A 21763-nucleotide genomic window follows, 5' to 3' on the forward strand; every position below is an offset into this window, starting at 1 on the left:
ATAAAAAAAAAAAAAACAACCGGCGCCTATAATAAAGTGATTACGTGCACAAGTTCTGACCAATCGTAGATACAGTCTCAAATGCCAAACAGTCCCTGGAAGGTTCTGGGCTGGTGTCTCATAGAACAAACAAACAAACATAAATGACAAGAAAGACAAAGAGAAAAATCATAGTGTAACCCTAAAAATAAACATCAAGCACTAACAAAGAATAACCACAATAGCTATAACAATTTATTAAATTAATGTAAATATATAAAAAGCAAACAATTGCCTAATAAGGCTTGGGACAGGGTTGGACCAAGGACCAACGGTGAGCGGATGACGTCACTGTACAGCGCGAAAGCGCCAACAAGTTCCTATGGCCGGAGGGGCCTGGAAAACCTCTGTCACTCGAATACAGGGAACAATACCAATAGGGAAAGAGCTGTACCGTCCAACACACAGTCCACAAGTGTGAATGAAACCATAGGCCATACAGTAGGACCTTGTTGGCGCTTTCGCGCTGTACAGTGACGTCATCCGCTCACCGCGTGACCAGCGGGCCCAGAACCTTCCGAGGACTGTTTGGCATTTGAGACTGTATCTATGATTGGTCAGAACTTGTTCACGTTATCACTTTATTATAGGCGCCGGTTGTTGTTTTTTTGTTTTTTTTTTAGATAGAGCAGCGTGCTCAACTCCAGTACCCCCTAAAGTGATCATATTTCGTGCATGCACAAACAGTGAGCACCAACCGCACATACATGAACAGTGAGCTCCAACCGCACCTGCGCAAACGGTGAGCGCCAACCACGCATGCATGAACGGTTAGCACCAACTGTGCATGCGTGAATGGCAAGCACCAAGCATGCACGAACGGCAAGCACCAACTGCGCATGCGCAAATGGTGAGCGCCAATCGCACATGCGTGAATAGCGAGCATCAACCACGCATGTGTGAACAGTGAGCATCAACCGAACATGTGCGAACGGTGAGCACCAACCACGCATGCAGGAATGGTGAGCACCAACCGTGCATGTGCAAACAGCGAGCACCAACCGAACATGTGCGAACGGCGAGCACCCACCACGCATGCAGGAATGGTGAGCACCAACCGTGCATGCACGAACGGCGAGCACCAACTGCGCATGCGCGAATGGTGAGCACATGCGGCTGGCAACCTACCGTCCTTGCATTCGCAACGGGGGCTTCCCGGCTGCTCATGTGTGATTGACACTTGCCAGCTGCTCGTGCACGCTTGCCCGGCCACACATGCGCACGAGCAGCCAACAAGTACTGATCGCGCATTTGCTGTCGGCAGGCGGCGGAGGAAAAAACGTGACATTTTAAAAATAAGTCAAGACCTCTGGACAAAATCTAAAAAAATGGGACTATCCCGGCTAAACCGGGACGTCAGGTCACCCTAACCCTCCTCCCAACAGGTCAGGTTTTCAGAATATCCCAGCTTCAAACAGAGTATTGCTTGTTATTGCTACATCCACCTGTGGTTTCTTCCTGAGTAACTGAGTAACATTACCAGGACATGTGCCAAGCCAGGGGCAAAGGATTGTATCCATTTACAAAGGGAACATTCCATGCAAGGTGTTACAGTCATTATATATATATTTTGTCAGTTGTGGAGCTAGAAGACTTTGATAACACAACACCCGCCCTCCCTCCATCACAACCACAATAGTGTGTATGTACACAGTGCGTTGCTGGGCTCCTAGCAGTGGACATATGATGTACTGTAGCAGTGTTCTGTCTGCTAATACAGGAAGATTAGCTCTGTTTTTGTGTGTGGGGGTAAAGGGGTTTTTGTATGACTTTTGTGTATATTTCAATTTATTTTCTGTCCTTTCTCCCATAATTCTTTCATCTCAAATTCTTTATTTCCAATGTATCAAAATGCAGAATACAATGTTTGTGTGCAAAACTACTATTATTATATTTGTGAACAACCGCACTGCAGGCTTCTTATAACATACTGTATGTAAAACACTTACAATGTCACATGAGTTTACCAGAGATTACGCTTTTTATACTTGCATGAAATGTAGGTTGCCTTGATATATCCAGGAAAGAGAGAAACACTCGATATGAACTCATGTATCATGATTATGTAAGATGTACATTTCCCTGAGATCTACAGTATAGGAAGGCTGAGGGGTGTGTGTCCTTAATGCGTGATGTATAGAGAATGGGGGCACAGATATGTGAATGGGGTGTGTTAAATATCTGATATCTTTATGAGGTGTGAGACTAAATGTATATAATAATTTTTAATTTAATATTGCGCTTTTCTCCCAATGGGAATCAAAGCGCGTCCCAATGACAGTACAGCGCGCGGTACACAGCACATAGGATTGTTACAGACACAGTCCTTGCCCAGATGAGCTTACAATGGTGTTTTTGGTGCCTGACACACAGGGAAATAAAGTGACTTGCCCAAGGTCACACAGAGCTGACACCGGGAATTGAACCAGGTTCCCTGATTGAAACTCATTGTTTACAGTCAGTGCCATTACTCACTGAGCCTCTCCTTCCCTTATATGGTTTCTTCCTAATTGATCTGATTCCTCCTCTTTGTGAGATTCCTCTGGGATGAAAGGAGGGTCTGTGTAATGATATGGAATTGAATTGTAATGTTCATATGGGAGAATGATCTCACCATCACGCAGGTGAATATTTTATTACTTTGGTTCCTGGAAACAGTCTGGGAACCCGCTGCAGTTCAGACAGACTGTGGGATCAGGAAGTCATTTGATCACGGTGAATTCTTCCTTTTTTCCACAGAACCCCGCACACGCGCACACACCCCCACGCTCGCACACCCACCCTCCCGCACCTTCTTCCTTGCTGAGTATGAATCCCTGAGTGCCTACTTAGGAAGAGATCTGCAGAGCAACACTCCATTCCCTTTGCGCTGCTACAGACCTGCAAAGCATCATTCTATTCTTGCCATGCTAGACCTTCATATCGCCAGTCCATTAAATACCCACCTGCTAGTAATATGTAGAATATTAGTTCTTTAATATGTGCCCCGCTAGATCATCGGCAGATTATTCATTCTTGCCATTCTAAATTCTTACGTTACCTATCCCTGTTACATATAAATTGAGGGCAAAAGGAAAGATCTCAGTATTTAGAAAAGAAACCCAGTATATCACATCTGAGCCTCGGTTACTGTACTGCATGAATATTTCAACTTCCTAAAAGCACCGCAAAAGAAAATGAAAATGTTCAGTATTTGCAAAGTAACAACGGGGAGCTGAACGTTAACTACTTGTCGAATATTTCTTTTTTTAATCAAACAATCAGGACTGGTACCCTATTTCTATCCAGTTGGGGACCTACAAAGCCTAACTGTGTTGTTAATGGAGAAGTAACTGGCATTACGTCCTGATTTCTCCAGGGGAGGGTTTATATGGCCGTCCAATAGGAAACTGCTATGGATGGGCAGACACACTGGTGACTTCACCGGTAAGTAACTTGGAAACCATGGGGTGCCTGGAGCTAAAAACTAAACCAGTTCAGCTCTGGAGGACCACCTGCTTCCAACCATGTCACCACATGACATAGCCACCATATCGCGGGGTCTGGCACTGCAGGGGCATTGGCTTTCTGCTCATTGTATAGGGGAGATCACGTTCTGCACCCCTGTGGAGCACTGCACGCGATCTGGCTGGGCGTGGAACAGAAGATTGCATGTTCTGGGGTACTCTTGTTCCACACTCAAAAGGGTTAATCTATGCCCTGTTTTTTTTATTTGCATAGCAATATCCCATTAATACCCATTAATACCTGCCCTCGTAGAGAACTGAAAACATTACTCACACCAACACTTGTTCTGTGGTTATCTTCAGAGCATCACTCTGCCAACACTTGTTCTGGTGGAGACCTGCAGAGCATCACTCTGCCAACACTTGTTCTGGTGGAGACCTGCAGAGACCCGTTCCATTAACCGCTGCCCTGCTAGAAGCAGAAACCTTAAGAAATTCACTCTACTGATACCCCTGGTTTCATACTTAGAGTGCATTGCTACCCATACCCTTATTTCATCTAGGGGTCAGTGCTTCTCTTTTTATATCATGTTGGCACTCTGAAGACCTTCCTAACAGTGGTGGGGTCAATGACCGTTGCCATGGTAATGGAGCAAGAATTCCTACTGGGGTCATTACTAATTGATACAATGCAAATCTCCATCCAAGCAGAACTTGCTTTTCTGAAGCAGCGCACAGCCATGGTCAGTTAAGGGATGTCCAGTACATGGAGACCTCTTGTTATTTTTTTTTTACTGTAGGCCGTTAATCTAGACACTTCTTTCTCTCCTCCCTAGAAATCGGGACACTCTCGGAGGGTCTTCGGACGCTTTACTCATGGTGCGTTGCTTTACCATAACCCTGTCACCTTTCACCCCTAATCTTACTTTTAACCTAATACCTTCAACCCATATTATTTGTAGTGATTTGTTTTGGGGGGCGGGTGTAAATAAAGCTTGTTTAAAAAAAAAAAATCCATTCGTTCTATGACACCTGATTGCCATCTTGGATTCTGCTGTTTCCACTAGAAACTGGGGCCATGTTTGCAACCCAACTGTGTGTCATCATGAGAATATAGTTCAGTTCTGATTCTGCTCATCTCCTCTCCACAGAAATATGCACAACAGAGGTTGAAGTATCTTAACAAAAATATTGGTTCTGTGCCTTACAAATAATGGCTCAAACCTCTTTTAACCACAAACTAAAGAGGTTTATACCAAATGTGTGCTCTAAAAGTGGTGCTCAAGTCCCGTCCTCAAGACCCCCCAACAAGTCATGTTTTAAGGATATCCCGGTTACTGCACATGTGGCTCAATCAGTGGCTCAGTCAAAGACTGTGCTGAAGCAGGGATATCCTTAAAACATGACTTGTTGGGGGATCGTGAGGACTGGAGTTGAGCGCCACTGCTCTTAAAGAGAATTGGAAAGTACTAAAATAAAAATATATTTTTTTGCTTAAGAACTGTGAGTTTGTAAAGAAAAAGTAGTGATTCCGTGTACTCCTCGCTATCCGCACACACCAATCTCTGATTGGAGACCACAATGCGATGGCATTATAGCTACCGCAGAAAACAAGGACCGGATCAAGATCTCATGATGACATGGAATCAGGTTGGGCAACATGGTAGATGACCTCATGAGTAACGGACACAATCATTGCTGTCTATTGTTGGGGATGTCACTGTTGCACACAACATGGACCATTTAATTTACCATCACCATTACTGTTATTGCACATCGCATGTCATATGCAGGAAAAATACAGTTGAGGTCACCTCCTAGTAATGAGTACTCCTGCATGAGGTCACTTCCTGGTAATGAGTACTCCTGCATGAGGTCACTTCCTGGATTACTCCTGCATAACTATCTTTCTATAGTTACTCCTGACTTTTCTGACTTTTTGCAGACCTGTGCAAACAAAGATTAAACAGAGGGTAAACCAGAACGATTGGTAGCTTTGATCATTTAGCTCTTATATTATACAACATGCTACCGCATACAATGTTTATATACATATTGATGAAACTCATTCTTGTAGGACAGGGAGTTACAGTAACCAGGTTCTCCAAGGTCAAAGACTTTTTTTTTAGAACAAAGTCACGTCCCACTAAAGTCACTTTTGAAATATACTTTCTGTGGATTTAGAGGGTGCTTTTTATTATCACGTGACAGCACAGAAATAATCCTTACAATTTCTCCAACAAAGTAACAGAGAAAAAGGGGAATGTTCAGAAAAGAGCTGAGAGTTGGGTCAGAAACTGTTTACCGACGTCCGGAGAGTGTTACATAATGTCTGTAGCACCTTACATCAAAGGAAAACCTCATTTTGCCTGCACTGAAAATGTGTTACTCTCTGTCTTATCATTCCTACTCTGGGGAATTTAGATAACTCTTACACTCGGAGCAAACAGATTTCAATGAGATCACCCTGTTAAAATTAGAATGACATTGAGTCCACAGTACTGCCCATCAACCGCTCCACCGTCTTCACTAATTATTGTCACTCTTAATAAGATGCTGAAAAAAACACGTTTCTATAAAAAAATCTTCATATTAAAAAAACGAAATATTGACATTTAAAATAAGGCCACAAATCACTATGGCAACCTCTGTCTCTGCGTTTGCCATGTTTCTTTTTTCTTTGTCATGTGAATGTGGGGAAAATAAATGTTTTGGGGGCCTCTGCTACAAAATTGTAATTTTTTATAATTTCACAACATTTTCAACAATAAAGCATTTAAGGTGGCACCGCTTTTTTTAAATCAGTTTAAGTGTTGTAGGGCCCTGCATAGTAATTATAGTGATGTGTTTAATAGTTTAAATGTAGCTACTCAATGATCAGACGTCATTGTATTCCCCATATTTTCAGCTTTGCAAGTTTTCATAGTAACCAAATGCTTTGGAGGATTTTAATGTTGTTTGACCTACTCTCTGACAAATTGTTAATCCATACCTTTTTTGTAATTATGCTGCCATTATGTGCTGAACAGATACACTGTGCTATGAGAGTCGTGCTTCACTGCATAATGACCCGCAGAATTATTACAGGAACTTTATAAGGTGGCCACATTGTCTGGTGTGCTTTGCAGTACAATGATGTCGAAACGACCTTATGGCCTCAGACTATGGTTACATTGAAATAGACTAATAATACTCTGGACAATAAGATTACCAGGTTGGACGCTCTTTCTGTCTGTTGCCATCTGGTTGACGTGTCAAGGTGGAAGGGTAAGGATGTCAGGGCGGAGATCCATGCGCACAATTAATGTGGTAGTCACACTGGGAGTTGTGTATCAAGGCACAAGTGCTGTAATTGTGAGGCAAAAGAAACCTCCTAATGTATCAAAGAGAAAAATGATATTTCTTTCCATCGGATTTGTTCTCTGATACACACTGTATGGAGCAGGGTTTATTGGCCCAAGAATTGCACAATTTCGGCCATGCTACACAGACCCCACCGAATCCACGTTTCTCAGAGACTTAGGGGAATGTGTAACACAGTCTCCTGGCTGCAAAACAGGAGCAAAAATCGACACAATATTTATCAAAGCAAATCACCCCGTTGTTCGCTGTGGGGCCCTTTTCTTTGCCCCAGTTTTGCCTTCGGGAGATTTTGATACGTAGTCCCAGAGCTGTGAGGAACTCCTAGGAATGGAGGTGACGCCTGTAATTTTTTATCAGGTTTCTGTGCTGTTTTGTGTCAGAACTCACAGACCATTATTATTTGGTAGGAGAGTCCTCTGCAGCACAGAACAGCACCAGGGACAGGGCACTGTGCTCTCACTATTGTCATGGATACACAGATCTACTCACGCAAAGGCGAACGCGCACCTCGAAGGTTTTATCCACCTTCCGCCTATGATTAGTACAGCGCATATTATCAAAACAAACTACTTTACATTGACTTTGTAGCCACATCTTCCAGCTGCAAAACGGGGCCGAAGCAGACGTAAAAAAAAAATCCAATCCAGCATCATAAAGGGTTATATTAATAGCAAATAAAGGGTTTTGTAGGAATAAATGGGATGTCGCTTTGATAAATGTGATGCAGTTGTCTTGCTCCAGTTTTGTAGCAGAGAGTTTGATACACAGTCTCCTTTGTCTTTCTTTAAACGAAGAGTAAAAGGTTTCTGTATCAAGGCGAAAGTGGGGCAATTCTGGGGCTCACGAACTGCACGAGGCGAAAGTCCCAAATCATAAGTATTTTTTTCTTTGATATCTCTGGTGCAATTGTATTGCCCCAGAGCTGCTCCACCTTTCCCTTGATACGTAGACCCCTGTGATATTTGCTAAATTAATATGGTAAATCACGTTTACCTCACGTGAGATAATAGGATGTCTTTGCCATTTATATTCTTGTAAGTGTTAAGGTTTTAGTTGCTACCCACCCCCCTCACTAGCTGGCACCCAATGCCTGATAAACACGGGCACGTGTGACGTACCTGCTGGTACCGGAGCTTATAATTTACAATCATAATCTGTTTTTAACACTCATTTTCTGCCTAAGCCTGAAAACACCGGTGAGTTCCCTGTGATGTTTATAGAGCAGAGGGGTGGGCAACTCCAGTCCTCAAGGGCCACCAACAGGTCAGGTTTTCAAGCTATCCCTGCTTCAGCACAGGTGGCTCAATCAATGGATCAGTGGCAAACTGGAGTTGACTACCCCTGTTATAGAGGGGCACATCCAATTGTGAGTGACCTCTAGTGACCGAAAGCAGGAAGGACAATCCTCTAGCACAGGAATATCCAGAACCAGGCACCCTGTAATGCTTACAGACAATAACACCTGTCACATAGCTCCCTCTAGTGCTTACAGGCGGCAGTGCCAATGTTTTGTCATCTGGGATTCTTCGGAGAAAGAGTATGTGTCCCACTGCTTATGTCTTTATGTCTAGGTATCTGTGTATACTCCTTGTACTGTTACTAACAGTTTGTGATATATCTCTCTCTCTCGCTGCCCCTATGGAAGCGAAGTATTCCGCTCCTGCAGGAAACACAGCTACGGTAGGAAAAACCATTTGTTCTACTGGGCTTCCCAACCTTTTTGATCGGTGCATCATGCAACCCAGCTCTCTCACTTCATTTCCATCCCTCCCACATCTTTATATCTCCCCCCCCCCCCATCATGCTCCTCTATCCATCCCTTCAGCTCTTCCCTTGTTCCATTTCCTTTTGCTCATCTGCTTCAATCTCAGGTATTTCATCAAAACAGTTGAGTTATGGTGAGAAGTGTCCAATGTGTTGCCTGGGTGTGACATTCATCTAGGGCGGGCACGCTCAACTCCAGTCCTCAAGCCCCACCCCCTTCCCCCCACACCCCAACAGGTCTGGTTATTAGGATATCCCAGCTTCAGCACAGGTGGCTCAATCAGAGGCTCAGTTGACTGTGCTGAAGCAGGGACTGACTGAGCCACCTGCGATGAAGTTGGGATATCCTGAAAATTTGGCCTGTTTGGGGGGGTGGTTTGAGGACTGGAGTTGATCTAGGGTACCGTCTTACCCTAAGAAACCCCCATACAATTTCTTCAGCACTTGGGCAGCCAAGGCATTTCATTCTGTGAGTTGCAGTAATGCTGGAGTACCTTTAAACACATGTGACTGTAGCTCTACCCTATAAAAAAAAAAGAAAATGTATCTATTATTTATACGGCTTAGCTACATTCAGACCCAGGAGTTGGACTGACTAGTATGATACATACGAGTTCTTTCACTCTTCATGAAGAACCAATAAAGAAGGTCATTTCAGCCCCCGAGAGCCCCGTACATACTGGTCCCTGGGAGCACAGGTTTCTCTAGGCGAGGATTCCTATTGATGCACTGACATCATTCATTAAGTTTGCTCATGTAAAGTATGGATCTTACAAGTCTCACCTTCAGAAATGTCTCTGGACAGATGGATGGATGAATGGATATCCATCTCTCCGATGGGGGGGTGTTTCAAGATGTGGGGGGGGGGGGTGAACATCTTTGTGTAATGTAAACATGTAACTATACCTGTGTGGTGGAGGAAGGTGAGTATTTTGTGGGACAACTACAATGCAACAATGTTATAATTAGCCAACATCCCGACGTTGTGTATTCAGCAGTAACATGTCTTTGCCATACCTCCCTCCGCATGGGGGTTTGGAGAAGGCGGACGAAGGACAGTTATCTTTAGGGAGTACTGAATGTTGATGTTTGTGTTTTGAAGGCTTCTTTAATACTTCCCGTTCTTACAGACTCTGAGCCGGGAGAAGAGGATGTCGGGGGACCCCAGTTACAGCGGACAATACGAGCGCCGAACAACACACCTCTGGGAACCCCTTCAGGTGAGACCGGGGTACAACTATACATGGGGAATGGGGAGATAGAGGACACCAGCTGTTTATATTCATATAGCTCCAGGCGCTACAGCAGAACGGAGTGACGGTAAAACAGTGAAATAAAAAAAACAATACATTTGTATCCCATATGTCAGAATATGAGTAAAAAAACATTACAGGCACCAACACTGCCAAGAGAGGCCAATATTGTCTGAAAGAGTTTAAAGGGCTGGTTCCTGATGTAAGTCTTTATCGCTATGGCTGCATTCTTAACATGAAAACTCTTTATAGATGAAATTACTGTATAGTGTACACAGCTTTTAAACCCTCTCAGATCTCTTCTTCAAGTGTACATAGGGCTCTACGTGAGTGCGCTAATGGCAGTTGCGTCCAAAACCACTTTTTTTTCTTTGCGAATTGCGACAGGTTTATAAAGTGTATTTGTACTGTTGTAGAATTTAATGTGACAGAGAAAACCGACGCAGGAAACCGTCAGGGAAAGTAATGCAAGACGCACGCTCCTTAATACATAGACGTGCCAATATGCAAATGTAACTCCGGCCCTAACCTCTCCCACTTGCACCATCAATCCCATATCTCGTCGCAGACGGACACAAATGGCGCACGCAACGTTCATCCAAGACGCTGTCTGTCGCAGGTATATTTTAGCACTAAATAACGACTTTGCGCCAGAATTTGCTCTTGGACACATAGAGCCCATAGAATGTATCTATGAAGAACGTTCTTTTCTGTGATAAATCTGTGCCAGCTCAGCAATTGGGAGATTTCATTAAACAGACGCCATGCTGACCGGAGAGTAGCAGGTGTAATCCCTTTGTTTAAAGCTGCAGTTCAGTTTTTTTTCTCTTTCAATAAGTGCATCAATACAATCTGCACACTGACAAGTGATTAGCTAAGCTGCCGATCGATCCGTTCTCCTATAATCGATCGTTGAAGATTCGGCTGGGGGATCACTAAATGCATCCTGGGTAATCTTCTGCTGCACTGACAGCCAAAGTTCTGTGAGGAAGATCATGTGACCAGACAGGCACTAGATTCAATTGTTTCACTGCTAGAGAGGGCAGGGCTCAAAAAGGTGCTGCTGTTTCAGAAGGGGAAGGGGATGTGACTTTGTATATGGTTGCTATAGGAAGAAAAATGCTTGTTACATTCGAATACATTAAAAATGTCTTTAAAATTGTTTTTTTTATTTTTTATTTAAATGCTGCAAGTATTTTCTCATAGTACAGAACAGATTTAAAAAAAAAACCACACTTAGGTTATTGCTTGGTCTGCAGCTTTAAAGGGGAGGAATCAAAACCAGGCAACTACTGGCCAAGGAGTCTAATTAGGGACCTTGTGAAATGTTACAGTCCGCCAGAGGGAGGTATCAGCATTTCGAGCTAGAAATGGGATCACTGCCAAGAGCCCAAATGGTTTCAGCGCAAACAGATCATGGCAAACATACCACATTCGTTTCCTTAAAATAATCTTTGGACAGCTACAGTATGTACCAAAATCCGACTACAACGCACAGCACTTATAACACATACTGTACATCGCTCCATATAACGATATAATCACTTCAAATCGCACGGTGACACAACGTTTGTATTGAGGAATCTGTATGTGTGTGTGTGTGTATATGTATATATATATATATATAAAAATATAGCGAGTCCTCGTGTATCCGACGTAATGCGTCCCGCAAACCGCCGTCAGATAACAGACGGTCGGATTGCGAGGCCATGTTAATCTGCGGTGGTGAGCGTTGGATAAGCGGTTACGACATCACATAATGCGTCCAGTGGACTGCACTATGCGGCGTCGGATAAGGCATTCGACGGGTAGCGGGCCGTTGGATACCGAGGACCACCTGTACATATATATAAGCGCACAAGGGGTAAGTATCACAAATATTGTATTATATCAGAATAGTGCTATCTATAACTTAGATATAAGTAGAAGGCAGCGAACATGGAGGAAAGAGCAGGTACTCTGCGGTGTGATTGTCCACAGATGTCATTCAGTTAGGACTTCAGTTAGGACACACTGGCAGAGGCTCGGCGAAGTCAACAAAATAATGTGACCGTGCCGCGTTTCGCACATAATACATGCTTCATCACCTGCTCTTCCTCCACGTTCGCCGTCTTTTACTTTCACGTATGCTGTAGCCAGCACAATTCCGATATAATACAATATTTTTGACACTTGCAGCACTCCCTGGTCGCTCCTTTTCTGTGTGTTCTTATGTTTGGGAGATCTCTGTGTTTGGATCTTCAAACCGGGAGGGTGAGGCACCCGCGGACAGGTGCAAATGGGGATACCACTTATCTGTAGGTGCACTGCAAGAACTCACAACCCATGCCAGCTCAGAACCCACACCCACGGCACCATATATAGAGTTGAAGGGAGTGCTACTGGGACTGTGACCTCGTGTATAACAAGCCTCGGGGGCTTTTTGTCTTTTGTTATACACAAGGGAGCACTCCTTTTGACCTTAATATATATGATGTGGTGGGTTTGGGTTCTCAGCTTGCAGGGTTTGTGTGTGTGTTTGCAGAATTCAAATGGTCAAAATTATTTGGAGGTTTGTGACTCCTGCTCCCTGGATTTAAGCTTGCCCAGCTCACCTTTAAATAGCAGGTCTTGTGAAGGATGAGTCTAGTAAGACTGTTCTCCCTCTATAAGGGAGGTTAGGAGAGCTTTTGCAGGTCGTGTTAGGACTTGCAGAAGAGGGGACACCGTGGCGGGGTTGCAAAGCTTAAAATGCGTTGGTAAAAGAATTTAACTAAATGACCCTCACTTATGAAAAGAAAAACAGATACGTATTTAACTATACCATGTGTCATATTGGATGTAGCACTGAGGCTTCTTGCCTTTTGCAGCACAAATACTGCAGTAAAAACACTCAGCACAGGTTAATTTAGAGGCCTACACGGGTAGCTCTGATAAGCTCGCTGCCATATCGATCAGTCTGACATTTGTGTTATCACGGTATTCAGAAAGCGTTATCACAAGTCAGATCCCATTCGGTAGGAAAATGCCAAGCCGCTCGATTTAGCAGTTTTTTTTCCTAAGATCTGCCCCCGCGATCTGCCTGCTGCAGCTCCGGAGACCCCCGGCTTCAATCCCATGTAGTAAGAATACATTTTTATGCTTCAAATGTACATCGCGGATCCCATCTCGCCGCCCCTCAGGTGGCGAGATCAGAATCTGCGAGTTGCAGCCGCGATGTGCATATCGGAGCTACCTGAACAGCATGGGAAGAAGCAGTTTTCAAGCGAGTTTAGCATGTTATTGGGAGCTCTCTTAATAGCTACACATGCAAACTACACTCTAAAAGTGCTCAAAACTCTCCATAATTCACTTATAGGAGTCCCTTAGCCTGTGTGTGTGTGAGAGTGCCAACTGCCTTATCTGACTATATATATATATACATATAAGCAATACGATACCGTTTGGAAACGAAATCAGCAGGCAGCACTCCAGAATTGAACAAACAAGTGTATTGAAAAAATAAACACAAAACCAACGTTTCGGTCCACGAATGGGACATTTGTCGCACCACCTTGACAAAGAGCGATTGAGCCACCTGTGCTGAAGCTGGGATATCCTATCCTATTATTAGTGGTGATTACCTAGTCTAGTCTCAAACCTGCTTAGCCATTATGACCAACCTCACACTGATGATACCCATCAAGTTTGAAACATGTCTGTGAGTGGGTTTAATGGCTTTGCATCTCATCCCAGCCTCTGTCTAAAAGCTGTGTTTAAAACAGCATGCATTGGCTTGAGGATTGGCTTGTGTAATACGAGCTTGAGACAAAAGGTGGCACTGAGTGCTCATTTGCATGTAATTTCCCAGAATCCCTTGCTGCAGTGAAAGCGCTATATGCTGGGCGATAATGGGGAAAGACAGGGTTGCAGACCTGTCTAAGACATGCAAATGAACATACAGTAATATTTACAGTTGCTATATATATATACATACATATATTGATGTATATATATATATATATATATATATATATATATATATATATATATCAAATGGAACTATTACTGTGTGCTCAGTGCCACCTTTTGCTTCAAAACCATATGACATGGTCATATGATATAGATATATATATACTGTATCTATGTGTGTGTGTGTGTGTGTGTGTGTGTGTGTGTGTGTGTGTGTGTGTGTGTGTATATATACAGTGCTTATATGAGTGCTATGTAGGGGTGGAGCATCCTCTGACTTGGCTTCTCTTCTCTGTCCCAGGGGATTCGGACACGCTGCTGGCCAGCTCTCTGCACACCACTCCCAGCACACTGACCGGCCTCTCCCAGGCGGACGAGCTCTCCGACTGGTCGGGCAGCCAGCAGACGGTAGTGGAGAGAGACACAAGGCAAGGCACCATTCAGGGGGGAGGGGCTCGCCACCTGGGAGTGGAGCCTCTCATCCCAGCATCCAGCAACGAGCTGCCGCCGGGCAGCGGCTGGGGGTCAGAGGTCAGCCTGTCAGGGGTCAGCGACCTGTATAGCAGTGCCTTCAGCCTTTACCGGGGCAGATCTTGTGCCATCCGGGTGTAAGTAACTCAGAGCAGCTAGAGGCTGATTCTAGATCATCATCATCATCGTCACCTTCTTGCATTCCGAGGAGCATCGGAAACGCATTTTCTTTTGGGCTCTTCTCTTTGCGTTTTATTTACCACTATTATATTTTTATTTCCAGCTGGAGGGTGGATAGATCCAGATTAAAAAGTGCTGTTCAGGATATATACTCCCAAGTGAAATCATTTCAGTACTTTAACCTTTCAATAAGCATTTTTTTTCTGCTTTTACGGCCGGTCTTGCTAAATAAAGATATGCAATTCTCGTTATTTGTTATAAAGATATATTTATAATTAGATGTGCAATTACAAAACAATTCATACAAAATTTGCTTCACTTCTTTGTTGCCAGAGAGGCCCAGCAATACTGTATATTGCGGAGCAGAAAGTAGGTGAAAAAAACAGATTCAGAGATGTTATTTATGTAAGAAATGCAGGAACCCCAACCTTCTCCAATAGCGCGTCTGAGATCAGATGCATTAAAAGGAACCCCAACCCTCTCTAATGGCGTGTCTGGGATCAGATGCATTGTAAGGAACCCCAACCCTCTCTAATGGGGTGTCTGGGATCAGATGCATTGTAAGGAACCCCAACCCTCTCTAATAGCGTGTCTGAGATCAGAGGCATTGTAAGGAACCTCAAACCTCTCTAATGGGGTGTCTGGGTTCAGATGCATTGTAAGGAACCCCAACCCTCTCTAATAGCGTGTCTGAGATCAGAGGCATTGTAAAGAACCCCAACCCTCTCTAATAGCGCGTCTGAGATCAGATGCATTGTAAGGAACCCCAACCCTCTCTAATAGCGCGTCTGAGATCAGATGCATTGCAAATTCTCCTGTATTTGGTACAATTTTCAAATGACCTGCAAATTGCAGGGAACCCTTTAGGGATGCTCGGGGGAACTCGAGGCTTCCTAGGAACCTTGGTTGAAAATCACTGTTCTAGGGTATCTGATGTGTTGTCTCAGCCAGTCAGCACTTAGCACGGCCCCCTCCAGCTGTCACTTTAAGTTCTCCTCCAGCTGTCACTTTAAGTTCTCCTCCAGCTGTTTTTCTTGCTCCCACATTTTGCAATGTATTGATTTATTTGGGATTTTTGAGGCTGACCCCCTCTCGCTCACCTTTGCTCCCATTTCCCCCCTCCCACCCCCATGTTGCTGTGTTTCCGCTGTACCCCACCACATGCAATCCCAACATTGGCTATTTTTATTTTTGAGGCTGACCCCCTCTCGCTTACCCCGCTCTCGCTGGTTCTCATTGTGTGTCTTCTACATCACCCTCCGCAAACAGCCTCCTTCTATCCTCACACAGCCCTACTCTACCCTTGCACACATGACCCTAGTATACACCGGATCTTACCATATCACTATATACACAGGACCTATACACAGAATCCTACATGGAAACCCACGGTATTCCTAAACACAGACCTGTGGGGCCATGAGCACACACAGGTCTTTACACACAACTATCCCTTATCTATACACACCATCTTTCCCCATAACAATAACGTTGCATATGGAACCTAGAAATACTGTAGCACAGGGGGGGCTCAACTCCAGTCCTTAAGCCCCCCCAACAAGTTGGGTTTTCAGGATATCCCTGCTTCAGCACAGGTGGCTTTGACTGAGCCCCTGATTAAGCTTTGAAGCTGGGATATCCTGAAAACCTGACCTGTTGGGGGACTTGAGGACTGGAGTTGAGCCCCCCTGCTATAGCACAAAGTCCTACATGGAACTGTACTGTATATTGACACAGGAAACCTTACTACACAAGTACACAATGTCTACAATATTCATTCTTATGCGCCCCTAGTTAAAGGATAACATTGGATTCCTTAACACACCATTGTACGATCTCGGGTCATGTACAGGAGTTTCCCGGGTGCAAAACTGTGAAAATACCGGGACAAACATATCATCAACTGGGATACATAGTATCAGGTGTAGATGCTTCCACGGGATTCACCGTGGCATGGTTTGCTGGGCCCTGTGGTAGAGCTGGAAAACAAAACCAGTGAGAAGTTATGGGACTTCTTTAAACCTTTAATACTAGTATTTTTTAAGTCTTGCACCATGGAAACGGTGTAACACGCCCCCTTGTAATATCTGCAGATATACAGCTCTTCTGTATCACAAGCCAAATTCCCATGAAATAATGACACATAAATACGTTTAGTTTAGATCAGGGGGGGTTCGGCTCTAGTCCTCAATACCCCCAACAGGTCAGGTTGTCAGGATATCCCCGACCTGTTGGGGGGTTGTGAGGACTGGAGTTGAGAACCTCTGATATAGATAACACCATATTCATTAGAACCCAGTCATACTATACACCAGAACACAGACATCTCTATTGGAAACTGTACTGACTCTTTGCTTTGTTTGCAGCTTCTTACCTGAGGGGGGGCTAAGGAGGGGCAGCATCAACGGGGCCATCTCAGACTCCCCCCGGCCTCTTGCAAGTCCCAGGGCTCCTGTCCTTCCTCCTCCCTCTCCACGTCCCAATCAGCGTCCAGCTACCATCACTGTATCTGGGGGGCGGGGACCCTCCACTCCGCTTACCCCCCGTAAGAAAATCCTGATGCCCTCCCAATACAAGGACACAGTGTCCGAAGAGTTTGAAGAAAAGGTCAAGAAGCCAAAGTCTTCTGCGGGCTCTCAGGCTAGCGGTCAAGAGTCTCGTCCCCAGACACCTTTAAGTGAGACATCGGGACGAGTGTCCATCCTGCGAGCATCCCCGAAGCTGATCCGGTCTGGTTCCAAGATCTTTGAGAAGCTGCGTTGCCTGGAGGAGAGAAGAAAGAGCCTGGACCAGACTGACAGCCCCTTCCCTGTCCAGTCTTGGCTACCCATCCGAAAGGCGCACTCCTTTGACCAGCCAGGGGGCGAGGGGCTGACCAGTGGACTGGGCTCCTCCAATGAGGACCTGAGGGACGGAGTGAGATCAGAGTTGGGGGGGATCACCCTGAAGCGCTCGTCTTTGAGACACAAGACAGTCTCGCTGGACGATAGGGGGAACTTCTCTGGACGCCTTGGCGACATCGAAAGCCGCTTTTCCCAGGAGTTGTGTCGCATCAAGAAAACTGTTTCCCAGCAACAGCTAGTTCGGTCATCCCAGGATCTGTCCCGCAGGTCACCGTCCCCCCGGAAATTAGTGGCTGCCCCACCTGCTCCTGTGGACCACATGCCAACCCAAGTGCTTACAACCCCTCTACCCCCTACAATTAAGGAGAAGCAGCCTCCAACAGTGGTCACTGCCCGTAAGCCACTAATCCGAAGCTGTGCCGCAGTCAATCAAGAATCAGAAGTGAAGGAATGTATAAGTCAACCAGCACCGATGCCAGAGAAACCTTCAAATGGATCTGCAGTTCATCATGTAGTGAAGCAATCAGAGATATGCCTAACATCCCTACCACCCCCTACAGAAAATATCCTATGCTTCAAGGGTGCAACCCCTCAAATAGTACCCCAAAAAGAGAGCGTCCCAGATTCTGTCTTGAGTGTCCCTGAGCCTGGAAGCACACACGCCCCATCAGCCCTGGAGATTGCACAGAGAGGGATGGGCCGTGGGAGGGAAGCGTTGGGTGGTGATGGGAAGTACCTCCCAAGGGCTTCCCCTGGGGGGGCCACAGAGAGCAGTAAAGCACCGCCACAGAAAGAAGCTTTGGGTGGTGATGTGAAGTACCTCCCAAGGGCTCCCCCTGGAGGGGCCACGGAGAGCAGCAAGGCACCGCCACGGAAAGAAACTTTGGGTGGTGATGTGGAGTACCTCCCAAGGGCTCCCCCTGGAGGGCCCATGGAGAGCAGTATGGCACCACAAGGGAAAGAAGCTTTGGGTGGTGATGTGAAGTACCTCCCAAGGGCTTCCCCTGGGGGTGGCACAGAGAGCAGCAAGGCACCGCCACGGAAAGAAGCTTTGGGTGGTGATGTGAAGTACCTCCCTAGGGCTTCCCCTGGGGGGGGCACAGAGAGCAGTAAGGCACCGCCACGGAAAGAAGCTTTGGGTGGTGATGTGAAGTACCTCCCTAGGGCTTCCCCTGGGGGTGGCACAGAGAGCAGTAAGGCACCGCCACGGAAAGAAGCTTTGGGTGGTGATGTGAAGTACCTCCCATGGGCTTCCCCTGAAGGGGCCACGGAGAGCAGCAAGGCACCGCCAGGGAAAGATGCTTTGGGTGGTGATGTGAAGTACCTCCCATGGGCTTCCCATAGAGAGGCCCCGGAGAGCAGCAAGGCACCGCCAGGGAAAGGAGGGGGGCAGGCTAAAAAGCCCAGCGATGCCAACCCCGGGGGCAAAACCAGCAAAAACAGCAAAAGCAAAGGGAAGAGCCGTCGGAGCAGGCCCATGTCCCCGGAACTAGGTATGTGGGGAGGGGAGAGGGGCATGGAATGGGGAATGTGAGATGAAGGAGAAGTGGGTTAGAATTGGGAGAATGACGCATATATTGAAAGAAGTGTTGGGACACAAGGATGTACTGTAACACGAGAGATATTAGGCTACTAACGTAATATATAAGTCACACATCCTCCCAATCTCTGGGCTCTGTGTATCAACAGAAAGGTGTGCGCTGACGCAGGTGCATAAACAAATGGCCATTTTTGTGTCTGAAACGCGACATATTTATGAAGTGTATTTGTACTGTTTTACAATTTGCTGTGTGCTGCCCTAAAAAAAATAATACTTACGCCGCCTTTATGGCGACATACCCGAAAATGGTGCAACTAAGATTAATACATAGGCCAGGGGTGACCAACTCCAGCCATCATGAGCCACCACCAGGCCAGGTTTTCAGAATATCCCTGCTTCAGCACAGGTGGCTCAGTCGAAGATTGAGCCAACTGTGCTGACGCAGGGATATCATGAAAACCTGACCTGTTGGTGGCCCTTTAGGACTGGAGCTGGCTACCCCTGACATAGATGCTGCCCGGCGCAGTTATATTTCTGCGCCAGTCGCGACAAAATAATTAATTTTCACCACCATTTTGCCTTTGACACATAGAGCCCTCTGTGTCCGTCTCATAAAGCGTTTCACTGTCCTCCTCACTTCTTTCCTTTTTCCTTCCTCACTCATTCACGTCTCCTTGTCTGTGCTCTCAGCACTTACTGTCTCTCCTCCCCATGTGCCGTGTTCCCACTCACACTTCTTCCTGTTTTACATCCCTGTCTCCATACCATTGCGTACTCCTTTCATTCCTTTCCGCTCTCCCCTTTTCCTTTCCTCACTCTTCCCTCTCTGCTATCACTCCTCACTCTTTCCAGTGGTCTCACTCTCTTCTCCTCCATTATCTCTGCAGCCGCTCTCCTGCGGAATGCTTCTCTCCTCTCTTCGCTCCCCTTGCGCTTCTTTTACCAGTCCGTCCTTCTTTCCTTTCTCTTTCTCGCTCTTCTGTGACTCTCCTCACCTTCACATCCCCTCTCTTTCCTTTTGCGCCTCTATTATTTGTTACTATGGCTTCTCTACCGACACTCAACTTCTCCCGTACATGTCTCCCTTCTCCTTGCCTGACCTTTCGGACCTCCCCCCCCTCTCTCTCTACTTACTCCTCTCACTCCTTTCTCCCTCCTCTGCCATCTCCAGAGTCATCAGATGATTCGTATGTATCAGCTGGAGAGGACCCCCTAGAGGCTCCAGTGTTTGAGATCCCCTTGCAAAGCGCCCTGGTCCCCGCTGGCGCCGAAGTGTTGCTCAAATGCATCATATCTGCAAACCCGAGTCCAGAAGGTGAGATCCCAATATACATTGTGACTCATGTTACGACCCTTCTAGATGTGCCGTGCTAAGCCGTTTTCAGCTACAAAGTGTAACCAAGAGTTTCTACACTCTGGCTGTGCACCACTCTTAAAAACGTATTGGACTTTTGAACACAGAAAGACTATCTACAGCATCTCCAACAAGCTGATCTGCCAGAGATGTGTTTTATTTGGCCACCGAGACCTGATGGATTTTTTAATGCAAAGGAAAACAGTAAAATTATAAGTTAGAGGGCAGCCGTGGCCAACTCCCGTCTTCAAAGGCCACCAATAGGTCAGGTTTTCAGGATATCCCTGCTTCAGTGCTGGTGGCTCAATCAGTGGCTCAGTCATACTGATTGAGCCACCTGTGCTGGAGCAGGGATAACCTAAAAACCTGACCTGTTGGTGGCCCTTGAGGACTGGAGTTGGCTACCCCTGTTATCGGGTGATTGAATTTTTCTAAAGAAGCCAAATACATTCTCATTCACCCCCTCTAGGGGATACAAAATGGAGGCTTAGATCGCCTGTGTGACAAGGGCCAATAGGAATCCGCAATGTCATCTGTCACCGCTTCCTATTGGCCCGCATCACGTGCGGGGCAGGGGGGGTATTTAAATACAAGAAAACACTGGGGGTACCTTTTCCAGTAAGAATCTCGGGCACCAGGGTATCCCCAAAGCTGAAATTAACGTTGTTCAGCTCTGGGGAACCCCCCGACTTTTCACCCATATAAAAAAGAAGGGAGACCCAAGAGAGAATTGCTCCTTTAAACAATTCTGTTGACTCACCATGTGGTACTGCTCCTTCAAGCACAATGGAACTGCTTTGTTAATAGCACCGCGAGCAACACTTATTACTTGCCTGTTCCGGCAGTGTCCTGGAGGAAGGACCGTTCCCTGCTGGTGAGCAGCTTGACCCAACAGATCCGTGCGGAGGGGGAGAGACACACACTGCTACTCCGCTGGGCACGACCCTCTGACTCCGGCATATATACAGTGACCGCACGTAACGAGGTCGGAGAAGCCAGCAGCTGTGGAGCACTGACCGTCAAACCAGGTAAATCACAACCTGCCGTGTAAACGGTCACTTGGTTATAAATGTGGGTGCTGGGGACACACCCGTGCTATAGACTAAACTACTCAAAACTGAAGCGGTCTCACATTTTAATGTGGTCTGTAACTGTTACACGCGCCTATAACATATATTATCTGTAACGGTTACACGCGCCTATAACATATATTATCTGTTACTGTTACACGCGCCTATAACATATATTATCTGTAACTGTTACACGCGCCTATAACATATATTATCTGTAACTGTTACACGCGCCTATAACATATATTATTTGTAACTGTTACACGCGCCTATAACATATATTATCTGTAACTGTTACACGCGCCTATAACATATATTATCTGTAACTGTTACACGCGCCTATAACATATATTATCTGTAACTGTTACACGCGCCTATAACATATATTATCTGTAACTGTTACACGCGCCTATAACATATATTATCTGTAACTGTTACATACGCCTATAACATATATTATCTGTAACTGTTACACAAGCGCCTATAACATATATTATCTGTAACTGTTAC

The 21763-nt window shown here is 45.7% G+C and overlaps 1 protein-coding gene across 6 annotated transcripts in view; it reads left to right on the top strand.

Moving 5' to 3' along the window:
- SPEG (striated muscle enriched protein kinase) overlaps nucleotides 1-21763 on the top strand; it is a 168235-nt gene that overhangs the window by 52564 nt on the left and 93908 nt on the right. For 2 of the 6 annotated variants that reach the window (XM_075609604.1, XM_075609611.1), the window contains exons 2-6: nucleotides 9743-9832; nucleotides 14097-14403; nucleotides 16813-18782; nucleotides 20001-20144; nucleotides 21029-21211. In XM_075609604.1, the coding sequence (XP_075465719.1) occupies nucleotides 9743-9832; nucleotides 14097-14403; nucleotides 16813-18782; nucleotides 20001-20144; nucleotides 21029-21211 (2694 nt within the window). Of the gene's footprint in view, nucleotides 1-4321; nucleotides 4365-8498; nucleotides 8529-9742; nucleotides 9833-14096; nucleotides 14404-16812; nucleotides 18783-20000; nucleotides 20145-21028; nucleotides 21212-21763 lie in introns of all 6 variants that reach the window. The other 4 variants (XM_075609609.1, XM_075609610.1, XM_075609605.1 and 1 more) reach the window with 4 other exon arrangements.

Source organism: Ascaphus truei, chromosome 7 (assembly GCF_040206685.1).
Source record: "Ascaphus truei isolate aAscTru1 chromosome 7, aAscTru1.hap1, whole genome shotgun sequence".
Lineage (NCBI taxonomy): Eukaryota > Metazoa > Chordata > Amphibia > Anura > Ascaphidae > Ascaphus > Ascaphus truei.